Below are 19,491 nucleotides of genomic sequence, written 5' to 3'. Positions count from 1 at the left end.
AAGCAAGAAAATTCTGGGATACCAGTAGAAAATCCAAAGAAGCCATTTAAAACTGGCTAGTATTTGAGCCACATACTCCTCTCTGTAATTTCATGTACCCTTTGCCAATTTATACATGGCTCAGGTAATAATCCAGCGATTATAACCATGGAGGTTTTGTTAGAACATAGAACATTACAGCGCAGAACAGGCCCTTCGGCCCACGATGTTGTGCCGACCAGTTAAAAAACAATGACCCTCTAACCTAAACCAAACCCTTACCATCCATAAACCTATCCACAGATCTCTTAAACGCCCCCAAACTAGGCGCATTTACAACTGCAGCAGGCAGGGCATTCCAATCCCTCACCACCCTCTGGGTAAAGAACCTACCCCTGACATCCGTCCTATAACTACCACCCCTTAATTTAAAGCTATGCCCCCTCATGCTAGCTTTCTCCATCCGAGGAAAAAGGCTATCACTGTCCACCCTATCTAAACCTCTAATCATCTTATATGTTTCAATAAGGTCCCCTCGTAGCCGCCTTCTTTCTAACGAAAACAACCTCAAATCCCTCAGTCTCTCCTCATAGGACCTCCCCTCCATACCAGGCAACATCCTGGTAAACCACCTCTGCACCCTCTCCAAAGCCTCCACATCCTTCCTATAATGTGGGGACCAGAACTGCACACAATACTCCAAGTGCGGCCGCACCAGAGTTTTGTACAGTTGCAACATGACGCTGCGGCTCCTAAATTCAATCCCCCTACCAATAAACGCCAAGACACCGTATGCCTTCCTAACAACCCTATCTACTTGATTCCCAACTTTTAATTTAGTACCTATCTCCTCAAACTGCCTGCACAGAACATCCTCCAGTGTTCTACCTTTGTTGTTGGTACCTACATGGATCACGACCATGAGATCTTCCCCCTCCCACTGCACGGTCCTCTTCATCCCTGAGCAGATGTCCCAAACCCTGAACCGAGCAGGCAACACAGTCTTCAATCCTCGCTACAGAGAACAGTGTCTGTTCTCCTGACTATAGCTTACATGTATCTTTTCTTCCCCCAAACTTTAACAGCTCCCTGAACCATGGTGCTATGGTTGGTCAGTTTGCTTGTCCTCCCTACAGTCCTTGCTTTCGTCCACACAGGGAGCAAGAATCTCAAACCTGTTGGACAAGGGCAAGGGCTGAGGCTCCTGCATTCCTCTACCTGCCTCAGTTGCCGTCACACCCTCCTGTCCCTGACCACTGACAGAATTAAAGGCAGTTAATTTAAGGTATGTGACTTCCTCATGAAATACAGCATCCAAGTGGCTGTCCCCCCTCCCTGATGTGACGTACAATCTGAGGCTCCAATTCCAGCTCACTAACTCTGAGCCAAAGTTCCTTGAGCAATCAACATTTGCTGCAGATGTGGTGGCTGTGAACGACCAGTAGAGGCCAATAGCTTCGACATGTTGCAGCTACAACACATTGGGATGGATCTGTGCAGTTGGAGGACTATATAGTGGGAAAATGTCTAGAGATGACGAGGTCAGTGACAGTCCTGGAAACAATGATTTGATGTATGACTGAGATTGACCATCACACACTGACCTCACAGAGACAGGCTAAAAGCCTTATTGTAGAAGCTCACTTTGACACTCGTCATCCAACTTTGCTTTAATTTCTGATTATATTTCAGTCATTCTAAACTACGTTCATGTGCTAAATGTAGGGTAGGGAGGGAATGGAATGCAGAATTAAGGGAGGAATTACAGTTGGGAGCTCTGAAAATGAACATTGTACGTTTTTCATATTGGCAGATGCACAGTAGAACTAACTAGCCTTGCTAGTTAGAGGGGTAGGAATGAAAGATTATTAAAGTAGTGATGTAGACTCGTATTTAGATATGAAAGAAAAGCAAGCTGAAATCTCATTTTGGATAAATTACATTTCCTATTGAACCAAGTTCTGGATCTTTAATTTCTGATCAGATGATTGAAAGGAAATTATTTAAAATGTATATGTTTTCCATGTTGATGATGCCTGAAGTAGAATCATAGAATCCCTTCAGTGCAGAAGGAGGCCATTGGGCCCATTGAAACTGCACTGACAACAATGTCACCCAGACCCCATCCCTGTAATCCCAAGTATTTACCCAGCTAATTCCCCTAACCGACACATCTTGAGACATTAAGGGGCAATTTTAGCATAGCCAATCAACCTAATGCATGCTTATTTGGACTGTGGGAGGAAACCAAAGCACTTGGAGGAAACCCACACAAAGATGGGGAGAATGTGCAAGCTTAAAGCAGACAGTCATCTGAGGCTGGAATTGAACCTGGGTCCCTGACGCTCTGAGGCAGCAGTGCTAACCACTGTGCCACCCAGGAGACAGGAACTTTCCATATGAGTCACACTGAAGCAGTGTAATTCCTTATGCCCATTCGTTGGGAAAAAGATTCATTTAACTGTTGTAAGGCACAAACAAAAAACTACCTTTTGGTTGACTTTTTTTTTTACAGCCAATGGGACTTCAGATACCTATTACTTCCAAGAAAATAGTTTTCTGATAGGGACAATGGCAAAGGTGAGACTTCAAAGTTCAGACTTGATGGTGCAGCAACATTTTCGATGGGTTCAGCTTCGATGGGACGTGGAACCTATCAGTGGTTTGCTTCAGAGGTTCCTCAAAAGGCAAATTATTCACAAGGTAAGAGGCATTGTTCTGACAGTCCTGCTGACTTGTTACAGTATAAGTTGAGATTATAATGGCTGAAATAGTTGGGTTTTCAAATTTTCAGAAAAGGGAACCATTGTGGTTATTTTTATTTTAAATCCACTACATGTTAATGAGACTAATTTATCAAATGTTAACTGTTGAATATGTATGTTGAATATATCCAGGACAGCAAATTAGGGGTGTAACTTAATTATTTTTTCAGAAGCATTAGCAGACTTTAAACCTATTGTTTTATACAGAGATCTTGTATCTCCTATCCATTGTTTATTACTGAGCATTCTTTTGAAAATCAGGAATTGGAAAACTTAAAAATCTAATCAGAACTTGTGCACAAAATGCCTTCTTCAAATCTTTAAATGACTATAGATAAATCCAGCTGAATCGAAAGTAAAATATATTCCTTAATATTTCAATTGGATACATTCCAAATGAACATAGTCTGCAGTTAAATTAGACTATGCCAGCCATGTAAAATGGACTCAAAATAAATCAGTAACTGAATTTTTGCCTCTGTTGATCTTGTTTCTGCTGAAGTTCATAGAACAAGAGTACAGACTCTTTTTGGAGTCTAATTTCTTAGTTTCACTGTTTTTACTAGATTTGAAATTCAAAGTCAATGGAAAAATATTGACTGGGTGTTAGATTGTCGATTTGCAATATTCCAGTTCTGGGCTGCTGATATAGGCCAGTTTTGCCCCCATTATTTCAACTTGCAACACAACTGAAAATGACTTGGGCAATCTGAACCATTGAAATTATTCCTTATTTTAAGTTGCAGATCTTGAGAGCTAATTTGTGCATTTGTAGATCTGATGAGTCTTTGGGAAGAGGGGAGTTCACAGCATTTTGCTGCATTATAAGACAAAAAAAAATTTCTTTTGTAACTAAATTATTCTGGCGAATGGAGAGGGGACTTTAAAATCATGCCCTCGCGTACAGACCAAAGGAACCTTAGATTTAATTCCTGGTTCCTACTGAATTGCCTAATATCAAACAGACTAGCCAGAGGTGTGCCACAATTATCTCATCACCTGTGTTTGGAAGATCAGCCGCCATTATCATTCCAATCTCATCAGGCCAAGTTCCACTGTTCTGGAGTACAGGTGATGACTGGATCTGAGTTGATACATGTTCCTGTGGTGAAATAACTTGCTCACATTGACTGTCTCAAGAGCACTGACATAGGGTGTGATTCAAGCCAGTGCCCATGGAAATCAATACCAGATCAAAGTAAAAGTGGAATCTTTAATCAAATGTGGCTTCTGTCAGACTCAGGAGAATCCAGGAGCTGATGCTTTTCGAGGAGGCTGGGCTGGGTTGATCTGTCACCCGCTCCAGGTGCCTTCCAGCCCACTGCTCAGTGTTGCCACCTGTCAACCCACTCCCCAAGCAAAGATTCAAAACCAAGAAATAGACAAAAGATTGGAACCTGGGATGGGGAAAGTCATACCCAGATGCAGTGATATTTAATTAACCCTATTCTAGATTGCAACAAATGTTATTTAATATTCTAATCAAATAATTCAATGTTTATCTTAGTTTCTCTGCATGGCAACATGTTTATAATAAATGAATGGTAATACTTCACAGTTCCAAGGACAGCTGCCACCTCCGACTGATCCACCATGTAAGGCTGTGCAATGGGTATGCACAGTCTGGCGTCAGCTCAATTCCTACTTGTCTCGCTTAGGAACACCTGAGGCACTGATGGGACCAAGAGATTTCTTTTCCTGTCCAATCTCACCAGGCCAGGTTCAACCTATAATGAAGTAGGTTTCTCTGTGTGATGATACTGTGCCTTAAAGTAATGTGCTTGTATCAGTTTTTTTGTGCAGGATCTTTTTATTTAGCAGTCAGTTCTATTCGCCCGATGTTGCTTTGTCTATAACCAGCAGCCCATGTTGAGACTGCAGAAGCATAATTGATCCTAATTCTAGAGTGTCTTTTTTAATCTAGGCTGGTGCAGTTCTGTTACTTTAGTGTTTCCCCTAGGGCTTTTCAGAGTGGGGCTTGATTAGATTAATTGAAGGAAAAATCATGTGATGCGATCGGGGCTAGGTTTATACAGTGAAACCAGGACAGATGCTGCTTGGAATTGTTAGAGAGCCGTAGCTCTCTGCCTCCCTCTGAAGTTCGGCTGCTTGAAGATAGATATTTGTCTGGAAGCTGCTGTATGGAAGTCAGGTATCTTTCTGTATTTCTATCCAGAGGGGTTGAAAGGCTGGAAACCTAGCACCCATGTGAGTCTATAATTTTTTTTGTGGTAACTAATTCTGAAGACGGGGTTATGTCTGAGGGGATATTGCTTAACTTGGAACTATAGAGATAGCTAGCTGTTAAGAATTGGTCAATTGATAAAAGTTATGCTAATACTTATATTTTAACTGTTGAAAAAAGTTTGTTTTAACAAAAATTTCCTAGTAGGTCAATAGAATCACACCTGGAACGAAACGCCTGATGCTTGCACTAATGTCAAAATCAAAAAATGTTAAGGTCTAGATTGACTTCATGATATACCTTGGATTTACTGATCTGATTCCTAACACTGTCTATAGATTTAATTCTTCCAACGTGGAAAATTTTTTTAAAATGTAAAAACAATCTCTCATCCTGTTTCTCTTGTATGCTGCATTTGGAGACATAGAAGAAATTGGATGGATAGGAGGGTACTACAAGAACCAAAATCACAGATTAGACTTAAATTGCTGGAATATGGGTGTGTTATGTGTAGTATCATGTACCGGAAATGGTTGCCATTTTAACTCCTGTGGTGCATGCTAATATCTGTTCAGCCTTTAATATGTGGATATCAAAATTTCTAGTTATAATGTATGTTAGACTGCCTGTGAACCATTTGAACTAAAATCAGCAAATGCACATACAAATATCTCCCTGTCAGGGAAATGTATGAACTCAATTATATGACGTATTGAAGAGTGTCATGAAGTTGTTGACCTGGAGGCGTCAAATAATTTCTGTGTGTTTGTATAGAAAGTGTCTGTGTGTGAGTGATAGATAATACCTCCGTTCTGGCACTTGTCCACTACATCAACTTGTATCAAAGTATCTTGTGCATCATTTCAGTTACATTTTTAAAAAAAGAGGACCATTCTTTTGCAATGCACAGAACAACAGGAAACAGCATGCTGGTGCAAAAATCAGCATTCCTGTACCGACTAAATTTTATCGAATATTTTTTCTTTAAAAGCTGTTGATGGGTATTTTTGACCTGAAGCCTGAGACATAAAGGCACTATCCAAATGCAAAATTCCCTTTGAAACGTTTAATTTCAAAGATATTTAGCTCCTTAGCATCTATTCAATTGGCGCTGTGTGTTGTTTTGTCTGCAAAATAGCAGAACGTGCACACTTCTGGCAATAGTTGCCCTGGATGTCATTTTTTTTATTTGGGCATTAAGGCATGCGTTGGGAGCATGGAGAGTTGGCAGTTTGTGACGTCAGTCAGGGTGTAACACAGATTTGATGCTGAACCTGCCATTTTGGAGCTCATTGCTTCAGTTAATGTCTTCTCTAAATCTCACACAGCTGATAATGCATTTAGCAGCAGCACAAGAGATAGGAGCAGACATAAACCATGTTGCCCATTGAGCCTGCTCTACCATTCAATAAGATCATGGTTAATCTTGGGCTTCAACCCCACTTTCTTGTCTGGTCTCCATACACCTTGATTCCTTGAGACCAATGATCTGTCTATCCCACCCTTAAATGTATTTAGCAATGGAAAACCACAGCTATGTAGAGAATTCCAAATATTCACAGCATTTTAAATGAAGTAATTTTTCTAAATGATTGTCTCCTTATTGTGGGACTATGTGATTCCTCTGTGAATTGTCAGTCTTTTAGCTTTCCAGATCAATGATGATGAAGGAACAGTGACACGTTCCCTTGAGGAATGTGCATGATTTGTAGAGGAGCTTAGAGATAAAGGTATTGTCACAACATTGTAACTCTTTTATTTCTGCTTTTGTAGACTTAGAATCTTGACAATTCATTTTTCTTGATTGTGTAGATGGATGGCCAACTTGTGGAATAATGTCATTGCTCCAAGAGCAGAAGCAGCCATACTTTCCAGAGCCTCAGCAAAGAGACCTTCTAGACAAGGACAACCTGTAAATAAGATCCTTCATCAGGGACAACAGGCTGTAGTCAAGGCTGCCTTGAGCATCCTACTCAATAAAGCTGTGTTACATGGCTGCTCTCTTTCCAGACAAGGTAAAATGGAGAACAATAAGTTGCTCGCAGTTTGACCAACTATAGCATAATCCTAACCTTTTAAAGAACTTGGTTTAATACTCTGCATACATTGCATGAATCAGACTGAATTATGAATTTGTTTTATTTTGATATTGTGATTGTGATATTACCGCAAAACTACCGTGCCTTTAGACCCGAGATATTGAGCAATGGCCTACACAGAGTTTGTTCTCAAAATACAAAGCATGTTGCCATCAATTTGATTTATTGTCGCATGTATTAGCATACAGGGAAAAGTGGTGTTACTTGTGTGCTGTACAGCCAAAGCATACCATATATAGAGAAGGAAAGGAGAGGGTGCAGAATATAGCCCCACTGTCTTGTCTAGAAAGTAGAGAAAGGTCAACTTAATATGCGGTAGGTCCATTCAAAACTCTGATGGCAGCAGAGAAGAAGCTGTTCTTAAGTTGATTGGTACATGGCCTCAGACTTTTGTATCTTTTTCCCAACGGAAGAAGGTGGAAGAGAGAATGTCTGGGATGCATAGAGTCTTTGATTATGCTGGCTGTTTTTCCAAGTCAAACGAAAGTGTAGTGAACGTCAACAGATGGGAGGGAGGCTGGTTTGCGTGATTGAGTGGGCTTTGCATGTGACGCTGATCTTGCTTTTACCTAGCAATATTTTGAAACTCTGAGCTCTGCAAAGATATACATCCAAAGAATTTGATCAAGTCTTCTTCTAATAAACCAGATATTTCCAAAATGAGATGCAAACAAATTGGATGGCAATTGGTTTAATTTCTTAAGCTTGCTGTTCAATTATGAATAATAAAATTTTCAGGTTCTATGTATATGAAGAAAGCACTGTCTGTCATTACTTGATGCCATACAACATCTTGCATTTATTTATTAGAAAGAGCCAGAGTGTTTTTCATTGTGCTGTGGGTTAAATGCATTGTCAGGGTTGCTATTGAGTGATGTGTACCATTTTGCAGTGGGCTTAAATTTTTTTGGAAGATACGCTACCGATTTCATGCGGAGACAACATCATCCAATGTGAATTTTACATTTTTGCTAGTTTTTCTTCCTCCTCTATCAAATTCCTACCTTCCTTTCCTGGAAGCATTCCTCCTAGAACATTTTTGTGTGTTCTTATTAGTACTAGGTTTGACTGTTCAAACACACTCCTAGCCAACCTCCAGTTCCACACGCCATAAACTTGAAGTTGCCCAAAACTGCTGCAAGTGTCCTATCTCACGTCAAGCCCCACTTACTCATCACACCATACTCCTAGCTGACCTACATTGCCTCCCGTGAAAGCCACACCTCAATTTTTAAATTGGAATCATTGAATCAGTGCAGAAGGAAGCTATTTTGTCTATTGAACCTGCACCAACAACAGTTCCACCCAAGCCCTATCCCCATAACCCCATGTAACCCTGCTAATCCCCTGACACTAAGGGGCAATTTAGCATGGACCAATCAACCTAACCCACACATCTTTGGAGTGTGGGAGGAAACCATGCGCAGGATGGACGAAAAGGTTTATGAACGAAAAGGTTTATGGACGAAAAGGGATTGGTTTAGGTTAGTGGGTCATTGTTTTGTAACTGGTCGGCGCAACATCGTGGGCCGAAGGGCCTGTTCTGCGCTGTAATGTTCTATGTTCTAGGATTGCAGGGATGGGGCAGAGGGGAGGGATTGAGTGGGATGCTTTATTGGAGGGTCAGTGCAGACTTGATGGGTTGAATAGCCTCTTTCCATAATCTAGGGATTCTCGAGGGATATCTGTCCTCCCTAATATGTGGAAGTTCAACCTGAGATGACAAACAAGTTAGTGCTATATAGTTGACCATACCTGAGTAAAGTGTATGTGCACCATGAATAAAGTACATAACAGATTTGTAACAATATCCATTGAGAAACTTTTATGCACATATTAATGAACTTTCAAATGTATAGCTTGTATAATAACTAACTATGAGTAACATTTATTTGACTCATTTTAATATTTATTTTATCAATTTTTAAAAGAAAGTGTTACTCGTAAACTGAGTTTATTTTAGTTTGTTTGGAAGTGGCACCGATATAAGAGTTGACCAGTGAGTTATACCAGGTAGCAGCTCTACCCCTTGTGTTGATGAAAACCAAGGGCCTCCCATTTTCAGCTAGGAAATTCTTCATGTTTTTGAGAGTACCTGAAGGCTGAGCAGAAACAAAATGCTCTTTTGACTTCATGTTTTTAAAATCTGAATTAAGTAAATAAAAGGCAAGTTGAAAATATTATGTTTTGCATAGTGACCAATTATTGACTGTTCAGGTAGACAAGATTGCGTGAAAGGACTCCGTGTGTTAATTCAGAACCTTTTCATTACAGAGTTCGAACAATATGCACCACAATTCCAAGGATGGAGTTTTCCTTTAACCATGATATCCAATTGCAAAACCAGCAAGAAAATTGACAGCAATGCTTGGCGGAAAGTGAGCACTGGCCCCCGCAAGAAGTCTGCTAATTCAACGTCTCAGTCATGGAGCAAGTTTGAAGGGCAAAGAGAGGGTAAAGTGCATTACGGAATCGCACCATTTATTGTAAAAGCTCAAGAAAAGAACTCAGTACCACAGTACGCAAAAAATAATCAGGACCCTTAAAATATTTAGTTACTCGTTATAAATTTTACTACTTGTTTTGTTTTGGTTTCTAAAAAATAAATAAATATTATGGGAAATGAATCAAGTACAGCACTTAAACTTGTGCTTTGGCTGAAATGTTGAACAAAATCCCTGTCTATCTACTCAAGTGATTGCAAAAGAGGCCATGATTCTATTCAAAGAGGAACATGAAAGTCTTCTGATGTTCTCATCACCATTTCTTATTCAATATAACTAAAGTCAAGTTAACAGGACCTCCATTTATTTACTCTTGTGGTATAATGCAGAGCTTCTTAAGGTAATTAATTGTGACGTGCTTTCATTCCATTTTAATACTTTCTAATTCCTTAAATTCTCATCACATTCAAAAGCTATCATGTACACATTAGGTTTAATGGAACTTTGCAGATGAGTTTACCTTGCCTTTAACTTTTTTTGCTTCAGTGAGGCATTGTTATCTTTTGTTTCAAAAATGACTGATCCACTGTAGTCATTAAGTGCAATCTGTATCACTAGTGGTAACAGTTACCTGCTGCAAATCAAGAAAGTGTGTGTGTGACTTAATGGTGAGGAACCCAAGCTTTTTATAGTGATATCCTAAATATATTTGCGCTCTAAAAGGGCAAAATAATCCAAGATAAGGAATCTAAGGTAACAGTGGCAAAATGACTAAACTGTGATCGGCCTCTGATACGTAATGTACATAATGTATTATTTTCCTCTGAATAGGTATCCAGCTTATGCCAGAATTGCCAAAAACCTTCAACACGTTGAATACGCAGGTGAAATTGCAGTAAGTTTCTATCAGCTAACATTTTGACAAAATGCAAAATTCCAGTTTTTAATGAAATAGTTCAAATCATGCATAATTTAGTTGCTTTTGACTGTTGGACTTAATGTTAGCATTTTATGAATGAATTTTTGTGAACATACAAATTCAAATAACACATCATTACTTTTCTCATTTTTAGATAATTGCTAATTAATGTTAATTTCAAGCTCCACACTTTATCAGTTTTGTAAGCAGTAGTTAACAGCAGATCAAATACTGAATAGACAGCATAAATCATCACATACTGCAGTCCTGAAATTAGAGCACTCTCTATCATAAAATGATATGTATAGGGTAAGCCTCTTGATGAATAACAGATTGTCATGTCCACTTCTTTTTAAATGTAACTCACAGCTGTCTTCTTGATGACATTAGATAGTCACAGTTAAATTGGTTGGCCTTTGAAGTTCTGATGCAGTCATCATTACAAGCCTGTTAAATAACATACTGAATAATTATAGTTATTATCTTGGAAGGGTCAGAGATTAGACCTGAGTTGGTGAAAATGCTGTTTGATGCAGCTTGAGTAGGTTACCTTCAAGTAAAAGGCTGTGTTGTTAGAGTAAAATAGACGATCACAATGTTCTCATGTCCAGCACAGTTAGCTTTCATTTGTTGAGTCTTGATGCTGATCGTTGCCCAGGTAGAAGAGAAGCTTAATTTATTTTTTGGAAAAATGCGGAGATTTATTTTACCAGATAAACTTGTTCCATACTTTCAAGTCAAGATTGTCTTGTGAGGTTCCCAGCAGCAAATGTAATTTGGGGCAGTGTATATGACCCTGTGATATCTCTTGTTACTCATGATTGGTCTAAAAACAACCCAATATCAGTCAAAACCAAATTTTGAAAAAGGTAATATCTCCATCCTGAAAGTTTGCTGAATATGAAAGCACCTGTGCCAAAACAAATCCAACAAGGACTCCACAGGTTTTTCAGTTAGAAAAGCGAACCCACCGGAAGGTTAGTGCCAAAACTGATAAGAGAATTCCAAGTGGTGATGCACAATGGAAGTTGAATGTCATTAATTTTATTTTTCAATGGTAATCACATGGCTGCTGCCCGAAATTTGATTCAGTTAGAGGGAATTGATGGTATGGGAGTGTTGAAGTTGGGAAGGGTGGGGAGTGTGTTTCTGAAAATATGGTGTTTGTTTCAGACAATGTCTGGTGAGAATCATATTCAGAGTAGATGTATAGAAACTTGCAGCATGGAGAAAGGTCATTTTCCCTGTTGTGCCTGGCCTTTGAAGGAACAGCCTTGCTTCATCCTATGTGCCTGTGGTTTGCCCATAACCCAATAAGTTCCTCTACTTCTGGCTGGCTGGCCAGCATTTATTGCCCATCCTTAGTAGTTGCCCTTGAGAAGGTGGTGGTGAGCTGCCTCCTTGAAACGCTGCAATCCATGTCCTGTGGATTGAGCCACAATGTCCGAGCAGCTTGCTAGGTCATTTCAGAGGGCAGTTCAGCTGCGCCATCACGTTTCCTGCCATCTCCACACAGTCACCCAAGGCTGGAATCAAACCCCGGTTCCTGGCACTGTGAGGCAGCAGTGCTAACCACTGTGCCACCATGCCACCCATGTGAAAAGAAGAAAAATGTATGACTTCTCATTTATTGATATTGAATTCCATCTGCTAGTTTATTGCTCGTTCCATCTTATTGTCTATAATCCCTCGCAGCTTTATTCCTCAATTACTTTGTCTCACATTTCAGTTTCACCTGTATTTGCCATTCACTCAATTCATAATCCAACTTATTAATTTACACAGTGAGGGCCCAGAACCAAACTTGTGGGGGCACTTCCAAACACTTCCCAAACGCTTGAGAAATTGCCTTTAACTCTCAGTATAATAACAGAAAACGCTGGAAATACTCAGCGGGTCAGGCCACATCTGTGGAGAGAGAAACAAAGTTAACATTGCAGGTTAATGACTTTCATTAGTGTAATAAATGATAACCAGTTTTATACGCATACAGAGACAGGGCAAGATTTTGGTTGTTGGCATGAAGAAGACTAGAAAGAATATTTGTCATAGGGTAGAAAGCAGGAGAGATTAAATGACAACAAACATGATGGTGCAAGGCAAAATGGTAGTAATAGACAAGCAAAGAAAGTGATAGGTCTGGAGGAACTCCTAGTCTGTGCTTCATTCTTTCTAAGCAGTTTATAATCTAAATTGCTACTCTTCCTCCAGTTCATATCTCTTAATCTTCTGTAATAGATTCCCTGTGTGGTATTTTGTCAGTAAACATTCTGAAACTCCATGTACACTGCATTTTTCCTTCACATATCACCTTCTCAAAACACACTAGTAAGCGTATCTGAGATTTAAAAGAATCCAGATGCATGTGACTGATTAGATTGTATTAAGAGACTTGAGGGATTTTTTTCCTGGAAGTCCTTCTGAACATTAGAACTTGTATTGCTACCAATATTTAAGCCAGAAGTTGCAGATCCTAAGATCTGGCATTCTTGAATATCATTCTACAATGTGTAAGTCATTTTTGTTTCGTGAGTGTAAATTTAAGATCCGATAAGTGACCATTCAAAGTAAAATGAACATATATTTGAAACACTTTAGGAACGCTCTTAACTTCTCAAATTACCTGAAACTTAGAAAGAGATTAAATGTTTTAGTCCCCTAGAGAGTGGTCCACTGAAGACTGCAGATCTCGAACAAGGGTTGTCTTTATACACCAATGAAGATATTGATATAATGGAGGAGCTCCAGAGTATGTGCTTAAGCAAATCTGAGTCTGATATAAGCAAGGTAAGATCACTGTTCAAATAAACTTCATAGTGATCAATCAAACTGGTTTTAATGTTTAATTTTATCTGGGTTGGCCAATTTATATTAGTCCTAATGTATGTGAATTAAATGATTGAGTTTTATCTACTTAGCTCAGTTAGTCATATTCTCACCACTCAGCACAATCTGGATTTCAATTCCATGAAAAGCCTTCAGTGCTTGATCTATCTATTGCAGCAGTGAATAAGTGGTGCATTTTTGTTGGAGGTCCTGCCTTTTGTGTGATGTGTTAAACTGGGATCCTATTTGCCACTTAAGCTGGTTATAAAAGATTCCATGGCGCTGTTTTGAAGGGAGTGCAGCTACAGTGAGACCTCTGGATGCACGCATGCACACCTTTGACAGTAGCAGGACAAGTTAAGGCAGCTGACAAAAAGGTGTATAGGATCCTTGGTTTATTAATAGCAGTATAGGATACAAAAGTGAGGAAATTGTGTTAATCCTTCATAATACGCAGGCAGCCTCGGCTACAGTATTGCATCGACTTCCGGGCATCACGTTTTGGGGAAGATATCAAGGCTTTAAAGAGAGTGCAAAAGAGATTTACAGGAATGGCATTAATGATGAGAAACTTTAGTTCTGTGGGGAGGGTGAAGGAGTTGTGATTGTTCTCCTTGGACCATAGACGGTTAAGAGGATATTTGATAGAGATGTTCAAAAATTCATAATTTTGATGAAATAAATAAAGAGGTGATTCCGATGGCAGATATGTCAGTTATCAGAGACACACATTTAAGCAGATTGGCAAAAGAAACAGAGTAAACATTTGAAATAGTGAATTGTTGTCAGATGGGATGCTTTGCCTGAAAAGGTGGTAGAAGCTGATTGAAAATTAACTTTCAAAAGAGAACTGGATAAATACTCAATGGAAAACATGATTACACTCTATGGAATGAGTGGGTAAGTGGAACTAGTTGGATAGCTTTCCCAAAGGGCTGGCGTGGATATCATGAACCACCATCTGTGCCATATAATTCTTTGATTCTATACGTAGAGCAGAGAATTTCCGAATTGACTTTGCCAATGGCCCTCCTCTAACCAAATAAACAGTGGCCCTATCTTCTTGGCTCCCCAGCATTGGATTTGGGGGGTACCCCAAAGATGCACTGGGGAATCCCTCTTAGAAGTTCCCACATAAGGCTTTACCTGGCATTTGCTCAGAAGGACAATTATAGAAGGCATATTATCAAATTAGAAAGAGTGCAGGAAAGATTTATTAGGATGCTACCAAGACTTGATGGTTTGAGTTACAAGGATAGGCTGGGACTTTTTTCCATGGAGCATAGGAGACTTAGAGGTGATGTTATAGAGGTCTGTAAAATAATGAGAGCATCGATCAGCTAGATAGCTGACATCCTTTCCCAAAGGTAGGGGAATCTAAAACTAGAGGGTATAGGTTTAAGGTGAGAGGGGAGAGATAGAAAAGGGTCCAGAGGGGAAGTTTTTTCATTAGAGGGTGGTGAGTGTCTGAAACAAGTTACTAGAGATAATAGTAGAGGCGGGTACCATTTTGTCTTTTAAAAAGCATTTAGACAGTTACATGGGTAAGATGGATTTAGAGGGATGTGGGCTAAACTTGGGCAATTGGTACCAACTTTGTGGTTTTAAAAAAAAGGCACTATGGACAAGTTGGGCCAAAGAGCCTGTCTCCATGCTGTAAACCTCTATGATTCTATAAGGGCTATCCTCCCCTGGACAACTGCACTGGCCTGGGAACCATCCAATAGTTTAAATTACTAACTTTGGGTGGTTCTGCCGGTTTAACACATAATTACGCTGCAAGAGTTTCGAAGAAATGAAAGCACTTCGGACTTCAGCATAACTATTTTGAAGACCCAGGCAGAGCCTCGCCTGGGATGCCCCCCTCCCCATGACCCGCACCACTTCCCTGATGTCCAACAGTCTGTCCCCCTCCCCAATGCCTCACTCCCTCTCCCCCGCCAAAGTCAAACTCCACTCTCTCTAAAGTTCGATTCTTCCCCCCGCATGTCTAAATCCCCACCACCATATTCCATTCACTTACCTTAGAAACTTACCTTCTCCCTAGCTTGTTATTTTCACTGGAACCTTTAAACTCACCTACTTCATTCATAGCTGATGCTGTAAAAACGGGGGTGTTCCCATCTTCTCTCCACCTCTTTTATACTCCGCTACTGGAGACGGGGCACACTATGCTTCTTGAGACTCACCCAGCCTGAGTCAGGAAGATTGGGCGAGACGAGCACTTAAATGCAAGCAAATTGGAATGGAGTTGTAATCTAATCCTGACTGCCACTCTGAGGAAGTTATGGACCATTATCTAACTGATTATTCATCTTTGTTACTGTCTGCACGTTCTTGTGTGTGAAAGTTACTATCTCCTTAAATTGTAACAGTGACCATGTTTCAAAATAATTCTGGGATATTCTGTGGATATGATGATACAAATGTGGATTTTCTGTGAGACATGCTAAAGTTAGTCTCAAAATTGGTGTTGGCTCCTTAAACTTTAATATTTATTAATTTTCATTTAACTCCTCTTTCATCTAAATATATAATCACTTCATAATGTTAAACTTATCATTTGGCTTACATGTGGAAGCATGATGTTCCCAAATCTCTTAGTTTCTAGTCTATGTCAAAGCTGAACATAACACATACCTCATGTTGATCTCCTTGACTAAGTTGAATGCTCATGATGTTGATAAATACAGTAATGGTGACCTCCTTAAAAGAATCATACAGCTTCTGTTGTGCACTAATTTAAAAATAAATAGAAATCAGAAACCCTACAGTGCAGAAGGAGGCCATTCGGCCAATCAAGTCTGCACTGGCAACAATCCCACCCAGGCCCTATCCCTATCAACCTACACATTTACCCCACTAACCCCTCTAACCTATGCATCCCAGGACACTAAGGAGCAATTTAGCATGGCCAATCAGCCTAACCCACACATCTTTGGAGCATGGGAGGAAACTGGGGCACCCAGAGGAAACCCACGCAGGAACGGGGAGAATATGCAAACTCCACATAGATGGTGATTCAAGCAGGGAGTTGAACCCAGGTCCCTGGAACTATGAAGCAGCAATACTAACTACGGTGCCACCATGCTACCCTTAACAGTTTGCTGTTTTAGAAAATGTTTCACAATCCACTGAATTGAGTACAATTTTCATTTTATAAGATGGTAAAACATTAGGAGTCATGCTTTGAAATAGATAGCTGTAGTTGCGATTTCTATGAATATTAAAATTGACATCTCTATGTCACAGATCGACATGTCAAGGGATCTTTTATTTCTGATTCCTGATTTCCAGAGTGATCAGTCATCCCAAAAGACACTAAAGGATCATTATCCTGCTCCGTTACCAGCACCAGAGGTAATATAAGTTTGGAACTCAGGTTTTTCAGTTTGCACTGTTTATTTGATGCATATCCTTCAACTATTGGAGATGCAGTAGAAGGCAGTTGGCATGTAACAGCTTGAGCCCTCTGTTGAATCTTTGTGGATAATTTGTAAAACAGGCGGTGTGGCTTAACACTTAGTGTGGTGCACTGGTATATTCAACTACTCTGCTTGTACAGTGCCTTCTCCCCATTCCCCACTCCAGACTAACGTCCCAGTAACTTCCTAATCTTGAGCAGTCTTTGCAGGATGACTTGCAGTGGGCCTGTGTTGCATTCCCAGGGGAAAGAGTACAGTGAAGGGTAAAACAAACTACTAGGAAATGCACTAACAATAGTAATGAAAAATGGAGTAGCGTAGGTGGAAACTTGGGAATGGGTGACCTGTTGCACATTGACTGGGGGAATGCTGAGGAAATTGATAGTGATAGCATCTGCTGCTTTTAAAAATAAAATCCTTGAACTGGGTTCCATTTTTTTAAATCACAAGATTTTAAACCATCGTTCTAAAATTACACTATTAAACTTTTTTTATTCCTTAATGGGATGTGCGCATTGCTCTGCTGACCTTCCCTAATTGCCCTTGAACAATGTGGCTTGCTGACCATTTAGAGAGCACTAGGAGTAATCCATATTACTGTGGCTATAAAATGGCACATAGATCAGACCAGGTAAATATGGCAGATTTCCTTCCCTAAAGGACATTAATGAACCAGATGGGTGTTAAGTTTTGTTTAGTGTCAATTAGTAATGGTGACAATTGCTAAACTATTGAATGATGTGTCAGTGTTCTACTGTTTGAGTTATTATACTGGGTTTGTAGCTATGTCCAGCAATTTATTACTTACTGGAATTACTTGCAGCTGATGTACCAGCAATTACAATTAACAGAACTTCAGTTTGATTGCTCATTAGAGAAAGACAAGCTTAACTATTTAATTAATTGAAAACGATCTTTCATTACAGCAATTAGAGGGAAATACTGACTGACAGCAGCAGTGAACTTCAATATTTGTAAAACAAAAAGCAGAAAACTTTGGAAGCACTTAGCAGACCAACAGCTTTTGTAGAGAGAACTGATTAGAATGTGGACCCTTCTTCAAAACTAACTTAATTTGAAATGTGCTGTTTTATTAAGAGAATCTGGAAGTCTGAGTGAGGTCAATAGTTGTATAACTGAGTATATATATCATCTTTAAATAAAAAGTGAGGTGTTACTTTCTTTTCTGGATTTCTGCTGTGACTCCTTCCACATTTAAAACTAACTGATGTATAAGTTGCGTTAATATGCTTTTTATTTGAAATATATTGCTGAAGACCTAGAATGTATTTTGCTCAATTATGAGGCAGACTACAACGTAAGATTTCCTGCAGAACTTTTACAATTGTTAACATATGGCTGTAGTGGTCCTGCCTCAGCAGTGGCAAGTAGTCAAGTCTAGTTCCCCTTGTATGTCATGCATTCGCCAAGTTGTTTTATGGTATTGTAGTGCTTGGAACAAGAACAGAATGATTGGAATTTTATTTCGCCACATTATTCACCTCCAGCCTCCAAACCCAACATTTTTAAAGCTTAAAAAAAATGTGTTCAGCCAAAGCATACTGAATACACAGTAATAATGACAATTGAACATCTTTTGTTTAAAGGGCAATAAATGGCAAATGACAATTGTAGATGCGCAGTAAAGTTGACTTATTCGGAAAATATTAATTGTTGGTTTTCCAGGTTTCTGACTGTACTCTAAAAAATGGCACACCTGTGTCAAGTAGCAGCATTAAAAAAGTGAGCAGATCAGGCATCTCAAGAGTGAAGTCGCATCTACCTGTACTTCTGAATAACACACACCGTATTCACCGCAGCAACAGTAATACAAGGCATTCGGAATCGAATAACAATACAACCAAGGAGGTTTGGACCCTCTGCAAAACTCTACATGAAGCCAATAAAAAATAAGAATATAATTATGTATGAAGGTTTTTTCCATAAAAGCCTTCAAACTAACAATCTACTTAAGAACCACAGATCTGTAATATATTAAACAAAATGTAAAGTTCTTCTTTATTGCTATATGTTTATTGGGGACCACAGTGACTATATATTGAATGTTGTTGGTGCTATGACAAAGCACTAGTTTTTAGTTGTTGCCTTTCAGTTTTATTGAATACTTGGGTTGTTGAAACTACAAATGGCTGTTTTTTTGCCAAGAGAAGAGAGAATTTATACAAAAAGCAAATGGTTTGTTGCACATATGAACATTTGCAATTGTTGTTAATACATTGTTGTTATTCAGGGTTTTTCCACAGAAGTATATATATTATGAAGTGAGAAGAACCATGTGGTACATAGCTCGTATCCATGGCATGATATGTACAGTATACGCAAATGTATTTACATTTTTAATATAAAAACATCTTTTCATTGGATGTTATTCAGTGAATAGAATGTGGCAATAAATGTCAATGGAAATGTTGATTTTCCTGCAAAACAAGAAGCCATATTAAATGTTTTAATGGATTCTCTGTGCGTTTTTTTTAATGTGTCATACATGATCACAAATCTGTAGTTGCACTCATTTCTCTGCATGTCTGGATAAAGATCACAGTTCACATAGGAACATGCTGCAAAAATAGATGAAAGAATTCTCATTCCTTCAGTAAAAAGCTTTCTTGCTTGACTCATCAAAATTACTTCTAGCAGTGAGTCACAACAGGTAGATTGGAGTATCCGTTTTAAACATAAAAGTCTTGGGTGAGGTTTTTTAATTTTGCTATCTAGTAATTGAATGTTCTCTGCCATGGTTTTGTTTGAAGTTAGGTTGCCCAACAATTTGGTTGTAGAGGAAAACCAGGTGCTATCACTCCCCTTGACTGAAATGGAGACACATCATG

At 39.2% G+C, this 19,491-nt stretch overlaps 1 protein-coding gene across 2 annotated transcripts in view; it reads left to right on the top strand.

The window, feature by feature from the left end:
* cttnbp2 (cortactin binding protein 2) overlaps positions 1–19,117 on the top strand; it is a 161,770-nt gene extending 142,653 nt beyond the window's left edge. For both annotated transcript variants that reach the window (XM_080191100.1, XM_080191099.1), the window contains 8 exons: positions 2,495–2,682; positions 4,303–4,481; positions 6,742–6,944; positions 9,303–9,482; positions 10,304–10,367; positions 13,046–13,178; positions 16,470–16,577; positions 18,329–19,117. In XM_080191100.1, the coding sequence (XP_080047226.1) occupies positions 2,495–2,682; positions 4,303–4,481; positions 6,742–6,944; positions 9,303–9,482; positions 10,304–10,367; positions 13,046–13,178; positions 16,470–16,577; positions 18,329–18,556 (1,283 nt within the window). In that variant the 3' untranslated portion in view covers positions 18,557–19,117. The remainder of the gene's footprint in view (positions 1–2,494; positions 2,683–4,302; positions 4,482–6,741; positions 6,945–9,302; positions 9,483–10,303; positions 10,368–13,045; positions 13,179–16,469; positions 16,578–18,328) is intronic.
* Positions 19,118–19,491: the final 374 nt, after the last annotated feature.

This window comes from Carcharhinus amblyrhynchos, chromosome 6, assembly GCF_965287045.1.
Source record: "Carcharhinus amblyrhynchos chromosome 6, sCarAmb.v2.hapA, whole genome shotgun sequence".
NCBI classification, from domain to species: Eukaryota; Metazoa; Chordata; class Chondrichthyes; order Carcharhiniformes; family Carcharhinidae; genus Carcharhinus; species Carcharhinus amblyrhynchos.
This window is presented reverse-complemented; position numbering and strand designations above follow the sequence as displayed.